This window comes from Eucyclogobius newberryi, unplaced genomic scaffold (genome assembly GCF_026437365.1).
Source record: "Eucyclogobius newberryi isolate DKJ021-1_F unplaced genomic scaffold, fEucNew1.0.hap1 SCAF_8, whole genome shotgun sequence".
Lineage (NCBI taxonomy): Eukaryota > Metazoa > Chordata > Actinopteri > Gobiiformes > Gobiidae > Eucyclogobius > Eucyclogobius newberryi.
This window is the reverse complement of record NW_027316500.1, coordinates 31,610,280-31,634,262: the sequence shown is the minus strand read 5'-3', so window position 1 is coordinate 31,634,262 and position 23,983 is coordinate 31,610,280. Positions and strand designations below refer to the sequence as shown.

General features: G+C 40.5%; 2 protein-coding genes across 2 annotated transcripts; one reads left to right on the top strand and one right to left on the bottom strand.

The window, feature by feature from the left end:
• The first annotated feature begins 279 nt into the window (after positions 1-279).
• Positions 280-2,248, top strand: LOC140350813 (transmembrane protein 229B-like). Its single transcript, XM_072436329.1, has 2 exons — positions 280-325; positions 1,632-2,248. The coding sequence occupies exons 1-2, from the start codon at positions 280-282 to the stop codon at positions 2,135-2,137; spliced, it is 552 nt and encodes a 183-aa protein (XP_072292430.1). The 3' UTR covers positions 2,138-2,248.
• Positions 2,249-5,230: 2,982 nt separating this feature from the next.
• On the bottom strand, positions 5,231-23,694 carry haao (3-hydroxyanthranilate 3,4-dioxygenase). The gene is made up of 10 exons (XM_072437167.1): positions 23,502-23,694; positions 23,356-23,434; positions 21,293-21,376; positions 13,946-14,052; positions 11,138-11,227; positions 10,757-10,800; positions 9,657-9,802; positions 7,191-7,259; positions 7,023-7,105; positions 5,231-5,309 (listed from the first exon to the last, which is right to left on the bottom strand). The coding sequence occupies exons 1-10, from the start codon at positions 23,588-23,590 to the stop codon at positions 5,237-5,239; spliced, it is 864 nt and encodes a 287-aa protein (XP_072293268.1). The 5' UTR covers positions 23,591-23,694; the 3' UTR covers positions 5,231-5,236.
• Between the last annotated feature and the right edge of the window lie 289 nt (positions 23,695-23,983).

Genomic DNA, 23,983 nt, shown 5'->3' with positions numbered 1-23,983 from the left:
ATTTCTTTTTGTCCATACCTTTTCGTTTGAGTTTGAAAACCGTAGCTTTGTTCAGTCCTTTTATCAGCGACACGTTTCTGACACGCCTGTCGCTGTTCGTCGCTGATAACCCCAACGCTAACCTCCAAATCGAACTTCGTTTCTTTTCAAACCGGCTCGAATCGATGGTGTTTTTTGGTCAGGCGCGTTCTGTTCCTTCTGGCGATATCAGCGGATTAATGTTTAGCCTGAGCTCGCGGGGGTGAAGAGCGGGACGGGATCAGGAGCAAACGCCACGCGATGGAGCTCAGAGGGAGGAAGATCCAGAGAGGCAAAGACCAAACGGGTGAGACGAGACGTTTCATCACTTTTGACACGTATTTTGTGCTTTTTTACCCCACAATTTGTAAGGTGGTATTTGTAGTGTAGTAGTAGTGTTAGTTGTGGTTGTAGCGGTAGTTTAATTTCAGTTTGGTTACTTACAAAACTTGTTCAAAAATACCTAATTAAAGCATGAAAAAAGCCTTAATTCATAATGAACATATCGTTTATTAAGAATTAATAATAAACTGTAACTTAATTGAGAGGAAATTAAATAGTTGCTACGCCTGAATAATTCTTAATAAACTGTGTGTTCATTATGAGTTAAGTCTGTTCATGTTGTATTAAAACGCATTAAAAGTGTAATTATTATAAACTTTATTGTTAGAAAAGCATCAGTGGTATTGCGTTAAGACTCACTTTTCACTTTATGCTCCTTTGGCACCAACTTGTCAAGCCTTTTTTATCTAAATTAAATTAAATGTATTAAATGACCAGCGCTCTGTAGTACTGACGCAGTTTGAGTGTAGTTTAGACGCTAACGAGCTCTGAACCGTCTCTTACTTTGATCCTTACAAACTAATCTACTTAAAGACGTAAGCGTGCTTCCTCAAGGACGACCTTCACCTTTGCCCACCACCCAGGCACAGCGCTAGAGTGGTTAGCATTCAGCACGCTCACCGCAAAACTACATCCCAAGTTCAGTTCCTGGGCATTCCAGAATAGAAAAGTTGACGAATCAATGTCCCAGAGCTCCCTACTGTCCTGAGACCCTCCTTTTGTCAGGAAAAACTACTAAAAACCTCAGGGAAAAGTAGAAACCTTGAGGAGAACTCCAATGAAGGAGAAATCCTACGCCCACAGAAGTACCAGGACTGAACCAGGACTGAACCAGAACTGAAGCAGGACTGAACCGGAACTGAAGCAGGACTGAACCAGGACTGAACCAGAACTGAAGCAGGACTGAACCGGAACTGAAGCAGGACTGAACCGGGACTGAAGCAGGACTGAACCGGGGTAGAACCGGAACTGAACGGGGCTGAACCGCAGCAGAACCGGGACTGAAGCAGGACTGAACCAGGGAAGAACCGGAACTGAACTGGGGAAGGACCGGGGCAGAACCGGGACTGAAGCAGGACTGAACCGGGGCAGAACCGGAACTGAACCGGGGCAGAACCGGGACTGAACCGGGGCAGAACCGGGGCAGAACCGGGACTGAACTGGGGCAGAACCAGGACTAAACCAGGACCGAACTGAGCGGCGGATCTAAAAGTTCAAACTGAAACATGTTTTTGTGTCGGACGTTTGATGTTTCGTTGTGTCTTTTACAGCAACCTTGGTTGAGAGCCCGGTTCCCCCCGAGCCCAGCAGCCTCCCCCCGGCCCACCCTGCCTCTCCCCCGCCTCCCACTCGTCTCCGCCCTCTCGCTCGCCTCTATCTCTACGCTCTCCATGGCCTCCTGTGCGAGCTCCTCTTCACCTCCGCTTGGGACTTCCTCTCCGTCCGGGACGTCCGCTTGCGGGGCCACAGCAGCCTCTGGGCCCTCCCCATGTACTCCACCGCCCTGTTCGCCGTGGAAACGCTGCGGCGCAAACTTCTGAACAGACATCTGCCCCTCCCGCTGCGGCTGACCGTCTACACGTCCTTTATTTACCTGTGGGAGTTTCTCTGGGGGGCGGGGCTGTCTCTGGTGGGGGCGTGTCCGTGGGATTATTCGAGTTTTACATACAATTTCAAAGGACTGATCACTTTGGAGTATGCGCCGTTTTGGGCGTTAGGCGCGTTTATAGCGGAAACGTTTGTTATCAAGAACACGTTACGAATTCAAACGCAATGAAATGACAGCGATTGACTTTTATTTTATTTTTTAAAATCATATCAACTATTTTTCCTTTCACTGTTTGTAAACAAAACTCAGCGTTCCATCTGCCCAATACATGTTAGCGTTATGTGTTAGCGCTAATATGCATTCTCAGTGGGAGAGTTAGCGTTAGCCTTCAAAAAACAATGGAAAGCCAGGGCTGTTTCGGCGACCGAAAACCGTTTCGTGTAGATTGTTAGCGTTAGCGATTAGCGCCGACGTTAGCATATGCGCTAACAACTGGTAAATGAACACTTTTCTTGTCAACAATGCACCAAAATCACAGCAGGCCACAACAGTTTGACGAGATGTTTTTTGTTTTGTTTCACCAAGCGTAACAAGTGAACTTTAGAAACTAGAGGTTGAAGTTAGATATCGACAGTTGTTACTGCTAGTTTCCATCTGTTTCACGAGTAATAGCAGTAAAATACTAATCATGTCTGTATATTAAATCATTTGCACAGCAGTTATGCAATATAATTATTAATTTATGCCATTGTTCATGATTTTGATGTGTAAAAAATGTTAAAGTGCAACATTGTCAGCAGCAGAATAATAATTATCTGAATAATAATAATAATAATAATTCTTCTCAATGAGAGCTGAGTTCACTATGATGTTGTTTAAAAAATAATAATAGATATATTTTGCCGTCTTAAGATTTCTGAACATCTGAATGTCAATTTTGAATATTTTGTGTGTGCATTTTATTATAAATGTTGGGTTTAAATGCGAATGCGGATTTTAAAAAAAATGATATTGCAGTATTTGTCAGTCCTGCTGTATCTGGATTTATTCTGTTTGGATAAATTTTATGTCTCAAAACATTCATAATTTAATATTTATTGGCAAGGCAAGGCAAGGCAAGTTTATTTGTAGAGCACATTTCATACACAAGGCAATTCAAAGTGCTTCACAGCAGGAAAAATGCATTCAAATCACAAAGAAATTACAGAAACAGAAATACAATAAAATTAACTAAATTAAAAATTATCAATCCAACTGATTTTCTAAACTAATAAAATCACAAACAAAAGAGAAGAGTGCAAAGAAAAAATCCTTTCAGTCATATGCGCAGCTAAACAAAACTGTTTTTAGCTTAGATTTGAACATTGTCAGAGTAGAAGCCTGTCTCACATCTTCAGGAAGACTGTTCCAGATTTTAGCTGCATAAAACTGAAACGCAGATTCCCCATGTTTAGTCCTGACTCTGGCACCAGCAGGAGGCCGGTCCCTGAGGTCCTCAGAGTCCGAGATGGTTCATATGGCACTAACATATCCAAGATGTACTTTGGTGCTAGGCCATGGAGAGACTTGTACACAAGCAGAGCTGCTTTAAAGTCTTTTCTCTGAGCCACAGGGAGCCAGTGCAGAGACCTGAGAACAGGACTAATGTGATCATACTTCCTGGTTCTGGTCAGGACCCGAGCAGCAACGTTCTGGATGTACTGCAGCTGTTTTACAGCTCGTTTGGAGAGACCAGTGAGCAGGCCGTTACAGTAGTCTAATCTACTGGAGACAAACGCGTGGATAAGTCTCTCTAAATCTGGTTTTGACACTATATTGGAAAGATTTCTTGAGAGTAATTTGCATTTGAAAAGCTTTTTTTATATTATTTTTTCAATTATATATTAATTATATTTTTTCTGTATCTTTATTTGATTTGATGTTGTTTATTTTAACAACAATGAATAATAATCTTTTGGAATATTAATGTTTATACTTCAGTCAGCCTTGATGAATAAATCTCTCAAATAGCATGGCCTTTGTGATGTGTTTGTTATTCTTATGATTTTATTTGAATAGTTATGGCTCATTCTGACTGCAAGTCTAGACTTCTACAGGAGGCGATGACTGACTGAAAACACATTTGGCGACATCGACTGAAGGAACTGATCTGGATGAAGGGAATTTTAAATGCGTGTTAAAACCTGCAGCGTCGCATGACAAACCACAGAAGAATGACACTTGTGGGGATTTGGCTTTGGTTAAAACAGGAACACGCGGCGTATTTTCATCATTTAAAAAAACATTTACCGGAATTATACTCTATAGTCAATTTGTAATTCTAAACTTCCTTGTGTCGTTGCAGCTGCTCAGACTGACAGAAACAAAGCTTCCTGTTGCACTAAAGGGGCTGGAAAAGATTTTTTTTCATGTAATAAAGTACATTTGTTTTTCCCCTGCACATATATGTTGTAAAAGCATTTAATCAGGTGAAAATGAGACCATGGCGCTTTCTCTGAATCTAACTACAAAGCGTTTTATCCTCCAAGAGGCCGGAAGAGTACCGTTAGCATGCTAATGTGTGTTAGCTTCAGCGGGACGGCGAGTTGGTTTAAATGAACTGGTTCTGTTTTTCCCGTTTCAAGTACAGCGCCTTTAATCGATCGTTTCATCAACATTTTTATGAGTCATCTACTTATGTTTGTGGGCGTGTCATTCCACAGCCTCAGTCATTTACAGTTAGCCATGCTAGTCGTTAGCCTGACTATGTTTTCATAATTTACGCAAAGAGCCAGAAACAGTTAAACAATTGTGTCCGTCATTTAAGTCGAATAAAGTTTGCACTAAAACATTTCACGATGTTTATTCAAATGTCCATCATCTTCAGGGCTCATATTTTACTTAAAATGAACATGTCGGAAGAGTAAACGACAACGATAGCATGTAGTTTATGTATCTATACCATTACAATGTTTCCATCTTTTGTAATAAACAAGCCGTTTCTAACCTTGAAAGTTGCTTATTTTTTGTTGTAAAGAGATAAAAGCATATATCTGATCTCAGTTAATCTCGTTACGGTCTTATTTATTTGACAATATTCTGCATTTTGATCTGTTTCTTCACATGTGGATTCCTCTGAATTCTGATTCTCACGCCGTGAGGTTTGATAGTTTTTTTTTCTGTCAGTTAAATCCTGCCCTGCCACATATTTATCATTCTGATCCTCTCCGTTTCTACAGGCGACACGAACCCGCCGCCGGGACAAAACGTACAAAAAAAAACGTCCGTTAAATGTTTTTACATGTTTGAAAAAATGACACGACAGCTGAGGTTTCAAGTTGTCACAGTTTATGGTCTTTTGCGTTCGGGGTTTTGAGCCACAAACAAAGCCACAGTCTTGTCGTCTCGCTGCCACCGGTATCTGCAAAAAGAAGGGATGAAAAAAGGATGAACAAAGATTAAATTAAACAGAGATGGTTTACAGAACAGCAACTTTTGGACAATTATAAGACGAATGTGAGAATAACGTGCAAAATGCGCAATAAAAAGCAACGGAAATAGCATTGGAGTCAGCTGTGGGAAGTAACAAAATACTTAAAGAAGTATCTGTTCTTTACTTAAGTGGCTTTTACCGTGGATACTTTCCTGTATGGTATTTTCTACATTTTCGACAGGACGAGGCAAACCAAAATGAACAAATACAGCGAGAAAAATTAGGAAATCATCACCACTTTTAACGCTTTACTAATGTAGTTCACCAAATCTGTCTGAAATACTTTTACTTTATACTCTAAAACTATTAAAATGGAACACAAAAATGAGGTTTGGTCCTCTGGCAGGGCCAAAATGAATGCGTATTATTTCGAATGATTGATCTAACTGTGTTACATTTTAATAGTTCATTTGCAATAATAAAATAAAAATGAAGTTATTAAAATTGTCTTTTAATAACATGTTTTCAGGGGAATAGAATTAGTTTAGTCCCCTTTGCCGCTACTAACAGTCTTTTAATAGCAGAACTAAGTAACTTTGACAATGGAGCGCCCCCTGCTGCTCGCATGTGAAAATATAACATTTCAAAGCTTTGCACTTTCACTCTTCGCTTTCTTTTTTTCTTCTTCAGTAGAATCACACACAAAAACATTTCACGTTGCCATATATACCGTATTTTCCGGACTATAAGTTGCACCAGCAAAAAAAATGCATAATAGAGAAGAAAAAAACATATATAAGTCGCATTTTTGGAGGAAATGTATTTGATCAAATCCAAGACCAAGAACAGACATTTCATCTTGAAATGCAGTTTAAAATAATAACAGATTAGAGAACATGGTGAATAGGTGTACGTATGCTAACGCTAACACCTTCAGCTACATGACGTATGCTAACGCTAAAACCTTCAGCTACGTGACGTATGCTAACGCTAGCACCTTCAGCTACATGAGGCACAGACAGAACTGTGGTAAGTGTCTGGTATGTTAACGTAACATATTAGCAGTTATTCAGATAACTATAGCATAAAGAACATGCTAACAAGTTTAGCAAAGCATCAGTTTTACCCCAAATCACTAAATCCATTGAATTCTTCTTCCTCTGTGTCACTTCTAAACAACTCCACAAACTCCAGAGGTAGAGGAAGTGCTGATACTTCTTCTGCGTTGCTTAGAGCCTAGAGCGCCCTCTTGTGGTTGTCAGGGTGAAAACACGTCGCTCTGGAGTATAAATTGCACCCCGGAAAAAACTATGAAAAAAGGTGTGGCTTACGGTCCGTAAAATACGGTATTTGTTTTTAAAAAGAGCCAGGGTTTCTCAGGAGAGTTTGTCTTGAGCCGGTTTTCCGCCCAGAGACAGCAGGGGGCGACGACGGGCACTTCAAACGCCCCAAAATACATATTTAGAGACTCTGATACGGTGAAAAAGTTACTTATTTCTGCTTTAACCACAATCTCAGCATCCCGTCGCTGCTTTGAAAGTACACTTCAGAACTTTTACTTTAATAGAATTTTTAATGCGTTTCATCCTTTTTCTGCTCCCATATCTGTGCTTTTTCATACGACTCAACTAAAATACTTTAAACTGCACGTGTTTTTTCTCAGATTTTCAGACCGCCACGTCATCGTAAATCTGCACTTACTGGTTGTGTTCAGGGAGCAGCAAACTGTCCCCCGTCTTGAGCTCGAGCGTCTTCTCGTTCATCGTCACGGTCGATTCTCCCTCCTGAAACACGGGAGAGAAGTTTAGTTGTTTTGCGCGGTTCTAAAAGCCTTCGGGGGAAATGTCGGAGAGGATTTGATTTCCGTACGAGCTGCCAAATCCACGCGTCGCTTTGTCGGGTCGCGTTCTCCGTCTCTCCCGGGCCGAACACCATCGCCTGGACGCAAAATCGATTCATTATGAGAATAAAGTTCTCGATCTCTGTGGTGAAATATTAGATAAAAGCTTTGTCTGTCTGTTTTACAACTGGATGCTTGTTTCATCTCAGACAATAACATTTATGAGTGCGTAACAATGATATTTAAGCCACTTTATGCCATTAAAATGAGGTTAAACTAGGACTAAATCTCAGTAAAACCTTTTTAAATGTACAATATCGTTAATATCTATAATTAGTCGTACTTATTCGACTCTCTGCAGATTAAATTCTTCAGGTCACTACAGGTCACTACAGGTCACTACAGGTCACTGCAGACCTAATCACTGCAGACACAGAGTCATCTCAAGTAAACTCCTGACGACTCCAAAGCAAAAGGTATTTTAATAATAACTTGTGCCTCGACTAAAAGTAAACAGTGTAGAATCAGTACTTTGAATTTATAAAATGTCTGTTTTGTTATGACCAAAAAAAACTAAATGATAATTGTTCTTCAAAAGAGACACTCCTGTGTCACATGTGTCTGTGAAGCAGCTTCATGACAAACATATGAAGTGTATGTTATATGACTTTTATAAATCTAAACATATGAAGTGTATGTCATATGACTTTTATAAATGTAATACATATGAAGTGTATGTTATATGACTTTTATAAATCTAAACATATGAAGTGTATGTTATATGACTTGTATAATCTAAAGCTGTGACATGTTCTGTTTGTCTCAGTCATACGATGGAGCTGAACGGTGCAATTACTGAAGTACAGAAGACTGCGTAGCCATGGAAACAAAGTCTTGTTAAATACTGAGATATTCAGTATTTAACACAATAATGTCACATTCATGTGCATATAACTGATGTAAAAAGAGTGTTTATTTTACCATTATTATTAGTATTATTTGGTCTTACGCTGTTTTTATTTTATCTTTATCTTTATTTTCCCCCTCCATTCTTTATTAAGGTATGAGAGGTTCTGTCTATAGGAGTTTTTGTTTATAAGAGTTCTTCTATTAAGATCGATCTATTAAGAGTGTTTTTTAAACTTCCTATAAGTTTTCTGTCCTTTTCCTCTGGATCTACTGTGTTGCAACAACGACATTTCCTCATGTGTGGACAATAAAAGAATATATTATTTTATTCAGTTTGTTCTATTTGACTTATACAGGTTGTTTTATCATTGTTAATATTTTTATGTTGCACTGAATCACCAAAGCAAGTTCCACTGTTTGTGAATTCTTTTCTTTGACAATGGCAATACATTTTCTGATTCTATTAATGACGATAATAATAATGAACAGTACAGACTCCAACTCCTTAATAAGGGACTCCCACATTGTAGCTTTAAAACTCATTGTAGCTTTAAAACTCAACTAAAACTGGCTAAAATCAATTTATCATTTAAGATATTCCTTTATTGTCCCACATGGGGAAAAATATAATCAGATTTGCATTTATTGAACAAGTTCATTCATGTTCATTATTCGTATTAAATACATTAATAAACAAATGTGTTTTGTATTTATTAAAGATTGACATGATACAAAAACGACACAAAAGGAAACTGAATATAATTAAATACTGCTTAACTCAATTATGTAACAGAATCGATGATTATATTTTATATTTCTTCTCATCTGATTAAAAAAAATGCATATTGGCCAAATTATATTATGTAAATAAATAACTGAAAAGTTAATAACAAAATAAATAAATTTAATTCATTGTCATTAAACCAGACTTTTTATCTTAACACTTCTTTATAATTCTCTTAAATATCAGACCTTTACAACATGATACATGTATATTTATAGATGGATATAACAATTCATCATTATACGTTACGTAAACAGACTATTTCAAGCCGAATTATTCCAAAAGTCCGTGTTGACTCTTCTCGCGACGTGCGCGCTCCCGACGCCAAAGCCTCACGGCGATGACGTCACAAAAGTGGGAGGAGATATACCACTGTTCAGGAAGTAATGCGGAACTAAAAAACTTTTTTGGAACCACGCGCCAATGAGCAGCTCCATAGGTTTCAATGGCGGCCATCTTGGCTTCCGGGGGCTTGGTTCACACTGACACACTTTTCTGACAGTTTAAACCATTGTTGGACTAAATAAATGTGTTCATTATTGTGTGTCAGATCAGAACTGTTTTGTCATTTATGTGGAGTTTGGCTCTTGTTTACAGTCTGGTTGCTAGGTAACAGCTGTGGAATCACCTCCACCCGTGTCCAACCAGGAAGTACAGTTATAAACTTTACAAAAATGATCAAACAGGGGACAAACGGGCAAAATGTTCTGAAATATAATTGCGTTTTAGCATTTATGTGTCGTTTAACCCGTCGTACGGACTTTAACTGAGGATATTAATAAGATAAATAAATAAAGCTCACCTCCGTCTCAAACTGCGCTCCGAACAGGTCGACGGGGCCGCCGCTGCTCAGGGCCGTGCGGTTCTTGTCCAGCCAGGATTTGAAACAGAACGGCGACATGACGTTCATGGTGTTCATCTGGAACGGAGGGTCCCTGAACGCCTCGTCTGCAGATGCACAAGCGCACGAGAGGTTTCCACGCTTGACTTTGGAGACTGACCACGGCCTAAACCCTTAAACCTTAAACCTTAACTTTTACTTTAACCTAAATCAACCCACATCTGAAATTTAAACCGTGCTGTTGATCTAATCCTGGAGACTCGTGCTGACCTGATCTTTGCTCCCAACAAAGCAAACTGTCCAATGAAGCGACTGTAAACGCTAAAGATGTCGGTGTAAGAAGGGTTTTAGGCACGATACAGAGAAAAGAGACGTTTTGAAATACCTAACTACTTTAACACACGGTTTGATGATATTTATACTTTTATTGAAGTTTAGCCTGAAGTTTAACACTTACTTTGCCTAACATCAAATATGACTTACATGGAAACACATCAGCTAATGAATGATTTAAACTGAAATATCACCATGTATATATACAGTATATATATATATATATATATATATATATATATATATATATATATATACACACACACACACACACACACACGTATAATATATACAAACACACAGGATGCAGACACTACACAATTCCTTTAATGTCTCTATATTTGACTATGAAATTAGACTCACATTTCCTTTTGAAGGTGTAATTTGTTTTTAATGTTTTATCAAACCCGTTCCATAAATTAAACTATCAATTAAAATTAATATGGGGCAGGTTCAGAACATATTTTGGACGTCATATAATTGTCACAGTTTATCTCAGTATAACAGGACCCAGTCCTAGTTGTAGGTACATTTTAAAAGTCAAATCTGGGTTTTAAATACTCTATACATGACTTTGTTTCATGAAGCGTTACATGTGGCTCCAAAGTACTTTCTCTTCTCCATGTACAAATACATTACTTTTTTTTATGTTGATTCACCGTTTTGTAACAGTTTTTGGCAGAATATGACAATGTGACAACTTCAAAATGATGAAATGGAATACTTACTGGGATCTGGTCTGCCTGTTCTGGCCTGTTTCGATGCCATAAACCTGTGCGAAAAAGATGACTTCAGTGGAAATGATGACTCTGAATGACTGTGAAATGATGACTCTGAATGACTGTGAATTGGTTGCATTCACGTTCTGGAGGATTTTATGGCTTTAGATGGAAAGCAGGGGCATTTTATAACTATGATCTGCCATATTTTGCGTGGGTTCACTGTTTTGTTGAGTCGTTAGAGATCCACAAACTTCTGAAACTCTTAAAATGACTTTCCGCCGACAGAGAAGACGTTGGACTTTGTGACCGTTTTTGTTTCTTGTTCAGTATTCACGACGATACTAAACACAAAGCAGGACTAATCATGTGCATTTAGAGTTTTCTCACTCTTGGATGACGGGCACCAGCTGCGTTCCCAGGTCCTGGCAGTAAAACCACCGCTCGAACAGAAGGTCAGTGGTGTTTTCTACATAATACCTGCAACACAAACGTAAAAGACACGGAAACAAACGTAAAAGACACGGAACAAACGTAAAAGACACGGAACAAACGTAAAAGACATAGAAACAAACGTAAAAGACACGGAACAAACGTAAAAGACACGGAAACAAACGTAAAAGACACGGAACAAACGTAAAAGACACGGAACAAACGTAAAAGACATAGAAACAAACGTAAAAGACACGGAACAAACGTAAAAGACACAGAAACAAACGTAAAAGACACGGAAACAAACGTAAAAGACACGGAACAAACGTAAAAGACACGGAAACAAACGTAAAAGACACAGAAACAAATGTAAAAGACACGGAACAAACGTAAAAGACACAGAAACAAACGTAAAAGACACGGAACAAACGTAAAAGACACGGAAACAAACGTAAAAGACACAGAAACAAACGTAAAAGACACGGAACAAACGTAAAAGACACGGAAACAAACGTAAAAGACACAGAAACAAACGTAAAAGACACGGAACAAACGTAAAAGACACGGAAACAAACGTAAAAGACACAGAAACAAACGTAAAAGACACGGAACAAACGTAAAAGACACGGAAACAAACGTAAAAGACACAGAAACAAACGTAAAAGACACGGAACAAACGTAAAAGACACAGAAACAAACGTAAAAGACACGGAACAAACGTAAAAGACACAGAAACAAACGTAAAAGACACGGAACAAACGTAAAAGACACAGAAACAAACGTAAAAGACACGGAACAATGTAAAAGACACGGAACAATGTAAAAGACACGGAAACAAACGTAAAAGACACAGAAACAAACGTAAAAGACACGGAACAATGTAAAAGACACGGAACAATGTAAAAGACACAGAAACAAACGTAAAAGACACGAAACAATGTAAAAGACACGGAACAATGTAAAAGACACGGAACAATGTAAAAGACACGGAAACAAACGTAAAAGACACAGAAACAAATGTAAAAGACACGGAACAAACGTAAAAGACACAGAAACAAACGTAAAAGACACGGAACAAACGTAAAAGACACGGAAACAAACGTAAAAGACACAGAAACAAACGTAAAAGACACGGAACAAACGTAAAAGACACGGAAACAAACGTAAAAGACACAGAAACAAACGTAAAAGACACGGAACAAACGTAAAAGACACGGAAACAAACGTAAAAGACACAGAAACAAACGTAAAAGACACGGAACAAACGTAAAAGACACGGAAACAAACGTAAAAGACACAGAAACAAACGTAAAAGACACGGAACAAACGTAAAAGACACAGAAACAAACGTAAAAGACACGGAACAAACGTAAAAGACACAGAAACAAACGTAAAAGACACGGAACAAACGTAAAAGACACAGAAACAAACGTAAAAGACACGGAACAATGTAAAAGACACGGAACAATGTAAAAGACACGGAACAATGTAAAAGACACGGAAACAAACGTAAAAGACACAGAAACAAACGTAAAAGACACGGAACAATGTAAAAGACACGGAACAATGTAAAAGACACGGAACAAACGTAAAAGACACGGAACAATGTAAAAGACACAGAAACAAACGTAAAAGACACGAAACAATGTAAAAGACACGGAACAATGTAAAAGACACGGAACAATGTAAAAGACACGGAAACAAACGTAAAAGACACAGAAACAAACGTAAAAGACACAGAAACAAACGTAAAAGACACGGAACAAACGTAAAAGACACGGAACAATGTAAAAGACACGGAACAATGTAAAAGACACAGAAACAATGTAAAAGACACGGAACAATGTAAAAGACATAGAAACAAACGTAAAAGACACGGAAACAAACGTAAAAGACACGGAACAATGTAAAAGACACGGAACAATGTAAAAGACATGGAAACAAATTAAATGTAAAAGACACGGAAACAAACGTAAAAGACTTATTTGTGCTTTTGTTCATTTGTTTGTGTATTTATTTGTATATTTATTTATTTATATGTTGATTTATTCGTTCATTTGTGTATTTATTCATTTGTTTATGTATTTATTTATTTATATGTTGATTTATGTATGTATTTATTTATTTATACATTGATTTGTGTATTTATGTATTAATTTGTATATTTATGTATATATTCATGTAATTATTTATTTGGACATAGCATTGACATAGTACGAACCTGACGCTTTGTTTGGGTGTTAAGTTTCAACGCCTTAAGAGGCTTTTAGAACTAATCAATACAAATAAAACACATATTATGAATTATGCTAAAAATGTTCATTACATTTCCATTCTAAGCCCTCGACTACATTTATGTGACTAAAGCTTTGGCCTAAAGTCAAAACACAACAAACTCATAAACCAACTCTGTCAGTTATTGAAATGTTTGGAATGTCTTTCATTATATTATTTACCGCAAAGAAAATTTAAAACATATTTTTCAGTCTCTCTTTCTCATGGGATTCTTGTCAACAGAGAAAACTGTGACTCTTCTGCCTCCTAGTGGCTGAAGCCGCACAAGGCAGTGTTATAATGTAATAAATAATGTAAAAAAAAAGCCCTTTAGAATATTTGATTTAAAAAATGGACTTTATTAAATGTGTCTGACAAAGTTTGTGACAGAGACGTTTAATGTGCAAAGACTTTTCCAATATATATATAAACAAAAGTGATCAAATCAGTGACTTACTTTACATACAAATTACAAACTATAGTGTGTTGTACCTGAGACAGTCGGTTTCCGTGGTCATCCTCCTTCTCTCCATCACCAAACCCACCGTGTCGGCTCGTCTCTGAGGAGAGTGAGGGATCCGGGCCGGCAACAGGAACATCTACAGCACCAGACGAGTCATTAACACGCTAACGACTGTATCCAAGGGCAACAAAACCTGTGTCCTGAGTGTGAAGAGACCCCAGGAACATCTACAGCACCAGACGAGTCATTAACACGCTAACGACTGTATCCAAGGGCAATAAAACCTGTGTCATGAGTGTGAAGAGACCCCAGGAACATCTACAGCACCAGACGAGTCATTAACACCCTAATGACTGTATCCAGGGGCAACAAAACCTGTGTCATAAGAGTGAAGAGACCCCAGGAACATCTACAGCACCAGACGAGTCATTAACACGCTAACGACTGTATCCAAGGGCAACAAAACCTGTGTCATGAGTGTGAAGAGACCCCAGGAACATCTACAGCACCAGACGAGTCATTAACACGCTAACGACTGTATCCAAGGGCAACAAAACCTTTGTCATGAGTGTAAAGAGACCCCAGGAACATCTACAGCACCAGACGAGTCATTAACACCCTAACGACTGTATCCAAAGGCAACAAAACCTGTGTTCTGAGTGTAAAGAGACCCCAGGAACATCTACAGCACCAGACGAGTCAGTAAGACGCTAACGACTGTATCCAGGGGCAACAAAACTTGTGTCATTAGTGTGAAGAGACCCCAGGAACATCTACAGCACCAGACGAGTCATTAACACGCTAACGACTGTATCCAAGGGCAACAAAACCTGTGTTCCTGAGTGAGAAGAGACCCCAGGAACATCTACAGCACCAGACGAGTCATTAATACCCTAATGACTGTATCCAGGGGAAACAAAACCTGTGTTCCTGAGTGAGAAGAGACCCCAGGAACATCTACAGCACCAGACGAGTCATTAATACCCTAATGACTGTATCCAGGGGCAACAAAACCTGTGTTCCTGAGTGAGAAGAGACCCCAGGAACATTTACAGCACCAGACGAGTCATTAATACCCTAATGACTGTATCCAGGGGAAACAAAACCTGTGTTCCTGAGTGAGAAGAGACCCCAGGAACATTTACAGCACCAGACGAGTCATTAATACCCTAATGACTGTATCCAGGGGCAACAAAACCTGTGTTCCTGAGTGAGAAGAGACCCCAGGAACATTTACAGCACCAGATGAGTAATTTACACGCTAACGACTGTATCCAAGGGCAACAAAACCTGTGTCATGAGTGAGAAGAGACCCCAGGAACATCTACAGCACCAGATGAGTCATTAACACGCTAACGACTGTATCCAAGGGAAACAAAACCTGTGTCATGTGTGTAAAGAGACCCCAGGAACATCTACAGCACCAGACGAGTCATTAACACGCTAACGACTGTATCCAGGGGCAACAAAACCTGTGTCATGAGTGTGAAGAGACCCCAGGAACATCTACAGCACCAGACGAGTCATTAACACCCTAACGACTGTATCCAAGGGCAACAAAACCTGTGTCATGAGCGTAAAGAGACCCCAGGAACTTCTACAGCACCAGACGAGTCATTAACACGCTAACGACTGTATCCAAGGGCAACAAAACCTGTGTCATGAGTGTAAAGAGACCCCAGGAACATCTACAGCACCAGACAAGTCATTAACACGCTAACGACTGTATCCAGGGGCAACAAAACCTGTGTCCTGAATGTGAAGACACTCCAGGAACATCTACAGCACCAGACGAGTCATTAACACGCTAATGACTGTATCCAGGGGCAACAAAACCTGTGTCCTGAATGTGAAGAGACCCCAGGAACATCTACAGCACCAGACGAGTCATTAACTCCCTAACGACTGTATCCAGGGGTAACAAAACCTGTGTCATGAGTTAGAAGAGACCCCAGGAACATCTACAGCACCAGACGAGTCCTTAACACGCTAACGACTGTATCCAGGGGCAACAAAACCTGTGTCATAAGTGTGAAGAGACCCCAGGAACATCTACAGCACCGGACGAGTCATTAACACGCTAACGACTGTATCCAGGGGCAACAAAACCTGTGTCATGAGTGAGAAGAGACCCCAGGAACATGTACAGCACCAGACGAGTCCTTAACACGCTAACGACTGTATCCAGGGGCAACAAAACCTGTGTCCTGAGTGAGAAGAGACCCCAGGAACATCTACATCACCAGACGAGTCATTAACACGCTAACGACTGTATCCAGGGGCAACAAAACCTGTGTTCCTGAGTGAGAAGAGACCCCAGGAACATCTACAGCACCAGACGAGTCATTAACACGCTAACGACCGTATCCAAGGGCAACAAAACGTGTGTCATGAGTGTGAAGAGACCCCAGGAACATCTACAGCACCAGACGAGTCAGTAAGACGCTAACGACTGTATCCAGGGGCAACAAAACTTGTGTCATTAGTGTGAAGAGACCCCAGGAACATCTACAGCACCAGACGAGTCATTAACACGCTAACGACTGTATCCAAGGGCAACAAAACCTGTGTTCCTGAGTGAGAAGAGACCCCAGGAACATCTACAGCACCAGACGAGTCATTAATACCCTAATGACTGTATCCAGGGGAAACAAAACCTGTGTTCCTGAGTGAGAAGAGACCCCAGGAACATCTACAGCACCAGACGAGTCATTAATACCCTAATGACTGTATCCAGGGGCAACAAAACCTGTGTTCCTGAGTGAGAAGAGACCCCAGGAACATTTACAGCACCAGACGAGTCATTAATACCCTAATGACTGTATCCAGGGGAAACAAAACCTGTGTTCCTGAGTGAGAAGAGACCCCAGGAACATTTACAGCACCAGACGAGTCATTAATACCCTAATGACTGTATCCAGGGGCAACAAAACCTGTGTTCCTGAGTGAGAAGAGACCCCAGGAACATTTACAGCACCAGATGAGTAATTTACACGCTAACGACTGTATCCAAGGGCAACAAAACCTGTGTCATGAGTGAGAAGAGACCCCAGGAACATCTACAGCACCAGACGAGTCATTAACACGCTAACGACTGTATCCAAGGGAAACAAAACCTGTGTCATGTGTGTAAAGAGACCCCAGGAACATCTACAGCACCAGACGAGTCATTAACACGCTAACGACTGTATCCAGGGGCAACAAAACCTGTGTCATGAGTGTGAAGAGACCCCAGGAACATCTACAGCACCAGACGAGTCATTAACACCCTAACGACTGTATCCAAGGGCAACAAAACCTGTGTCATGAGCGTAAAGAGACCCCAGGAACTTCTACAGCACCAGACGAGTCATTAACACGCTAACGACTGTATCCAAGGGCAACAAAACCTGTGTCATGAGTGTAAAGAGACCCCAGGAACATCTACAGCACCAGACAAGTCATTAACACGCTAACGACTGTATCCAGGGGCAACAAAACCTGTGTCCTGAATGTGAAGACACTCCAGGAACATCTACAGCACCAGACGAGTCATTAACACGCTAATGACTGTATCCAGGGGCAACAAAACCTGTGTCCTGAATGTGAAGAGACCCCAGGAACATCTACAGCACCAGACGAGTCATTAACTCCCTAACGACTGTATCCAGGGGTAACAAAACCTGTGTCATGAGTTAGAAGAGACCCCAGGAACATCTACAGCACCAGACGAGTCCTTAACACGCTAACGACTGTATCCAGGGGCAACAAAACCTGTGTCATAAGTGTGAAGAGACCCCAGGAACATCTACAGCACCGGACGAGTCATTAACACGCTAACGACTGTATCCAGGGGCAACAAAACCTGTGTCATGAGTGAGAAGAGACCCCAGGAACATGTACAGCACCAGACGAGTCCTTAACACGCTAACGACTGTATCCAGGGGCAACAAAACCTGTGTCCTGAGTGAGAAGAGACCCCAGGAACATCTACATCACCAGACGAGTCATTAACACGCTAACGACTGTATCCAGGGGCAACAAAACCTGTGTTCCTGAGTGAGAAGAGACCCCAGGAACATCTACAGCACCAGACGAGTCATTAACACGCTAACGACCGTATCCAAGGGCAACAAAACGTGTGTCATGAGTGTGAAGAGACCCCAGGAACATGTACAGCACCAGACGAGTCCTTAACACGCTAACGACTGTATCCAGGGGCAACAAAACCTGTGTTCCTGAGTGAGAAGAGACCCCAGGAACATCTACAGCACCAGACTAGTCATTAACTCCCTAACGACTGTATCCAGGGGCAACAAAACCTGTGTCATAAGTGTAAAGAGACCCCAGGAACATCTACAGCACCAGACGAGTCATTAACACGCTAACGACTGTATCCAAGGGCAATAAAACCTGTGTCATGAGTGTGAAGAGACCCCAGGAACATCTACAGTACCAGACGAGTCATAAACACCCTAATGACTGTATCCAGGGGCAACAAAACCTGTGTCATAAGAGTGAAGAGACCCCAGGAACATCTACAGCACCAGACGAGTCATTAACACGCTAACGACTGTATCCAAGGGCAACAAAACCTGTGTCATGAGTGTGAAGAGACCCCAGGAACATCTACAGCACCAGACGAGTCATTAACACGCTAACGACTGTATCCAAGGGCAACAAAACCTGTGTCATGAGTGTGAAGAGACCCCAGGAACATCTACAGCACCAGACGAGTCAGTAAGACGCTAACGACTGTATCCAGGGGCAACAAAACTTGTGTCATTAGTGTGAAGAGACCCCAGGAACATCTACAGCACCAGACGAGTCATTAACACGCTAACGACTGTATCCAAGGGCAACAAAACGTGTGTCATGAGCGTAAAGAGACCCCAGGAACATCTACAGCACCAGACGAGTCATTAACTCCCTAACGACTGTATCCAAGGGCAACAAAACCTGTGTCCTGAGTGTAAAAAGACCCCAGGAACATCTACAGCACCAGACGAGTCATTAATACCCTAATGACTGTATCCAGGGGAAACAAAACCTGTGTTCCTGAGTGAGAAGAGACCCCAGGAACATCTACAGCACCAGACGAGTCATTAATACCCTAATGACTGTATCCAGGGGCAACAAAACCTGTGTTCCTGAGTGAGAAGAGACCCCAGGAACATTTACAGCACCAGATGAGTAATTTACACGCTAACGACTGTATCCAAGGGCAACAAAACCTGTGTCATGAGTGAGAAGAGACCCCAGGAACATCTACAGCACCAGACGAGTCATTAACACGCTAATGACTGTATCCAAGGGAAACAAAACCTGTGTCATGTGTGTAAAGAGACCCCAGGAACATCTACAGCACCAGACGAGTCATTAACACGCTAACGACTGTATCCAGGGGCAACAAAACCTGTGTCATGAGTGTGAAGAGACCCCAGGAACATCTACAGCACCAGACGAGTCATTAACACCCTAACGACTGTATCCAAGGGCAACAAAACCTGTGTCATGAGCGTAAAGAGACCCCAGGAACATCTACAGCACCAGACGAGTCAGTAAGACGCTAACGACTGTATCCAAGGGAAACAAAACCTGTGTCATGTGTGTAAAGAGACCCCAGGAACATCTACAGCACCAGACGAGTCATTAACACGCTAACGACTGTATCCAAGGGAAACAAAACCTGTGTCATGTGTGTAAAGAGACCCCAGGAACATCTACAGCACCAGACGAGTCATTAACACGCTAACGACTGTATCCAGGGGCAACAAAACCTGTGTCATGAGTGTGAAGAGACCCCAGGAACATCTACAGCACCAGACGAGTCATTAACACCCTAACGACTGTATCCAAGGGCAACAAAACCTGTGTCATGAGCGTAAAGAGACCCCAGGAACTTCTACAGCACCAGACGAGTCATTAACACGCTAACGACTGTATCCAAGGGCAACAAAACCTGTGTCATGAGTGTAAAGAGACCCCAGGAACATCTACAGCACCAGACGAGTCATTAACACGCTAACGACTGTATCCAAGGGCAACAAAACCTGTGTCATGAGTTAGAAGAGACCCCAGGAACATCTACAGCACCAGACAAGTCATTAACACGCTAACGACTGTATCCAGGGGCAACAAAACCTGTGTCCTGAATGTGAAGACACTCCAGGAACATCTACAGCACCAGACGAGTCATTAACACGCTAATGACTGTATCCAGGGGCAACAAAACCTGTGTCCTGAATGTGAAGAGACCCCAGGAACATCTACAGCACCAGACGAGTCATTAACTCCCTAACGACTGTATCCAGGGGTAACAAAACCTGTGTCATGAGTTAGAAGAGACCCCAGGAACATCTACAGCACCAGACGAGTCCTTAACACGCTAACGACTGTATCCAGGGGCAACAAAACCTGTGTCATGAGTGAGAAGAGACCCCAGGAACATGTACAGCACCAGACGAGTCCTTAACACGCTAACGACTGTATCCAGGGGCAACAAAACCTGTGTCCTGAGTGAGAAGAGACCCCAGGAACATCTACATCACCAGACGAGTCATTAACACGCTAACGACTGTATCCAGGGGCAACAAAACCTGTGTTCCTGAGTGAGAAGAGACCCCAGGAACATCTACAACACCAGACGAGTCATTAACACGCTAACGACCGTATCCAAGGGCAACAAAACGTGTGTCATGAGTGTGAAGAGACCCCAGGAACATGTACAGCACCAGACGAGTCCTTAACACGCTAACGACTGTATCCAGGGGCAACAAAACCTGTGTTCCTGAGTGAGAAGAGACCCCAGGAACATCTACAGCACCAGACGAGTCATTAACTCCCTAACGACTGTATCCAGGGGCAACAAAACCTGTGTCATGAGTGTAAAGAGACCCCAGGAACATCTACAGCACCAGACGAGTCATTAACTCCCTAACGACTGTATCCAGGGGCAACAAAACCTGTGTCATGAGTGAGAAGAGACCCCAGGAACATCTTAAACATTAAACCTAACCTTAAATTTAAAACCTAACCTAAATTTAAACCTAAACTTAATTTTAGTCTTAAACTAAACCCAACATACATCACAGAAGTAGAAGAACATCTTATGAAACCTTGCTAGCGACAAAAAACGACAACATTTTCTTCCAATCACAAACAGACAAAACATTAAAGAAAACTGTTTGTTGACAAATTGATTAATATGCACTGTTCAAATAAATAAAATAAAATCTAGATACTTTTAGAATCAAGGTTCGGTTTATGGTGCACTTTTTATCTCTTTTGGCGCATTCACCTGTAGAAGACTGAAATGAAAGACTCTCAGAACATATTTGTAGAACTCTAATCTAATTGTAATTGAGTTAATAGAAATTCTTCGGTTTGACACTCACTTCTCCTTCTTTAATGTGGACGTCTTTGTGTTTCCCGTTTTCCACCACCTTCAGGCACATGTCGCCTTTCACCTGCAGGAACAGCTTCAGGAAAGAAGAAAAACTGTTAATACTCAAATATACTTACTATACTATTTCTGGATCACTATATTTTACTTATTGAGTTACACATTTTGAAAAAAGGTAATGGATTGATCACAACTAATTTAAAATATGATGAAATGTGTGTTAAAAACCCCATGTCAATAACTGATTTAATAAGCAAATAATCCTCATCTGCTCATTTTTGCCAAAGAAAATAAACTTAAACTTGCTTTATGACAAAATCATAAAAGATACGCTCACTCTAATTGTGCAGAGTTTTCCATTTTTCTACCTTAAACCAGCGACAACTATATGAATTCGATTGATTGCAACGAATCGAAAGCTTGATGAAATGTGCGTTGACATGTGCGTTAAAATCCCCTCATTTGTGTTGCATGAGCTCAAGTGTCGACGACTAATTTAACAATCAAGTAAATGTCATCTGGGTTTGACATGTAATTAGAGAAGACGGTTAACGACTCAGACGGAGCCGGATTACAACGAAATGACACAGGAAACGTGAACATTGTGTTTTTGAAAAATATCATCATGACGACCACAAGCCGCTTTCACTTCATCTGGGTCAAATTTAGGGCGGAAAACTCATATTCATGGGTTTTTCTAACCTTAAATTAATCAAAATAATAATGAATTTAAAAAAGAATTAATTCACCAATCAAATAGCAAAATAATAGTTAGCTACAGCCCAAGTATCTTTCTTGAGTAGAATTATAAGCCCATACTTAACTTTTTGTTGTTTTTTTGTTTTTTGTGTGTGTTTTTTGTATTATTTTATTCTGTGTTTTTGTGAAGCACTTTGTGACTTCTGTCTGTGAACGGATACAATTTACTCACTTACTTAAATTAACTAAACTTAACTTTAAACATACAACAATAACTAATGCAAATGAGATTTTTGTTGAATTTTCTGTAGAAATACCAAAATTTAAATGTATTTTATGTTTTCAAGATTCAAGGTCATAAGAAAAACTGTTCAGTTTCACTTCAAAACGTAACTTTTTTGAACAGGGCTTTAAAAATAACAGTTACGCACTCATATGTTGTATTTTCACCAGGTATTTGTTTAGCTTTGTTTTTCCCCTTTGAATCATTTAAAACAAGTCGATGAAATGGTTAATTTGTCAAGGCCGACTTCATTCTGGGAAAAGTTTGGACAGTTTGAGTGTTTAAAAAGTTTTGACACACTTGGAGTTTTGACACACTTTTGGAGTTATTTCTCAGATCAACACCCACTAAAACATCAATTTAACATTTGAACTCTTTGTCATAATTTTGTCATGTGTGAGCTTCGGGTCCAAGTCGTTTCCTGTGTGGATCTAAGAGCTAAAAGACACTTTAGCTTTAGCATTTAGAGGGAATCTGCCAAAATAATTTCCCAAAGACAAACAAAGTGACTGAACTTTGCCCCTGGCGGCTGGAGGAGGCGGGGCTTGGTTTAAAAAGTGGGTTTTAATCAAAGTTAATGAAAAACTTGACTTGATAAAGAGTTGTAATTACTCTAGATTTAAGAGAATTACTTTTTATTCCAGTTGTTTTGAACGTTGACTTGACTTGACCTTCAGACACAACTTAAAGCTGCTTTCTGACAATCACAACACTAAAAGATTACTCTGATAGCACAATGCTTTCTGTTTTTTCCGTTGCTTAAAACCAGGAATCCCTGAAATCAAAGTGTTTTTAAAGCACAATCGCGCGCCGCATGCATCGTACTTTTATAATCCTAATCGTTTTCTGTATTATTGCATCAAAAATGATTGACACTTGATTCATAAATATTCTCTATCTAGAAGCTTCTAGTCGCCAATTTCACCACATTTATTCAGTTTATAATGTATTTAAAAAGTCGATAACTAAATAACGGTTTGTTGCAGCTTTACGATTTCACTTTTGCAGCCAATGCTCAAATTTTACGCAATTTTCGTAAAAATGTTTTCAGAATTTCCCTCGTTTTTCCCTACCTCTTCCCCTTCTTCGATGTGGTAGTCTTTTCTCGTATTGGGCCCGCCGACAAACATGACGTTGAGTTGACTGAAGTGCCTGAAAACGCACAAGATGAGGATTATTTTTTGAACCGTTACGCCAAGCTCTGCAAAGCGTCACTGACATGAGCTTGTTGCAAACCGGCGGGTTGAACGAATGCTTGTTCTCCTCGATCCATTTGTCCACGTTGACGAGGAGAGGGCCGTCGGTCATGATGGAAGAGTAAAAGAAGAATTTCCTCAGTCAATTCTGAATCGGAGGAGATTTGGAGACCGGAGAGTGGAGCGAGCTGTGAAAGTCCAAAATGCAAACGGAGGCGTGTGTGTGGGCGTGTGTGTGGGCGTGTGCATGAGCGTGTGCGTGGGCGGTCAAAGTTAATCATGTGGACTGGACCTTGCACTGGACCCGAGCGAGTGTGGAGGAATCCAAAGTCAGCCTTTTGTTTGTTTTATTGTTCTTTGTGTTATTTTCTCTTCTGTTTTTCCCCTTTAATTTTCCTAATTTAAAGCGATGAACAAAAAACACAAGAAATTGAACGGGATCAGAAAAAAATAGGAGATAAAAAATACATGTAATTGATAAATAAATAAATAAAGAAGTCAATTA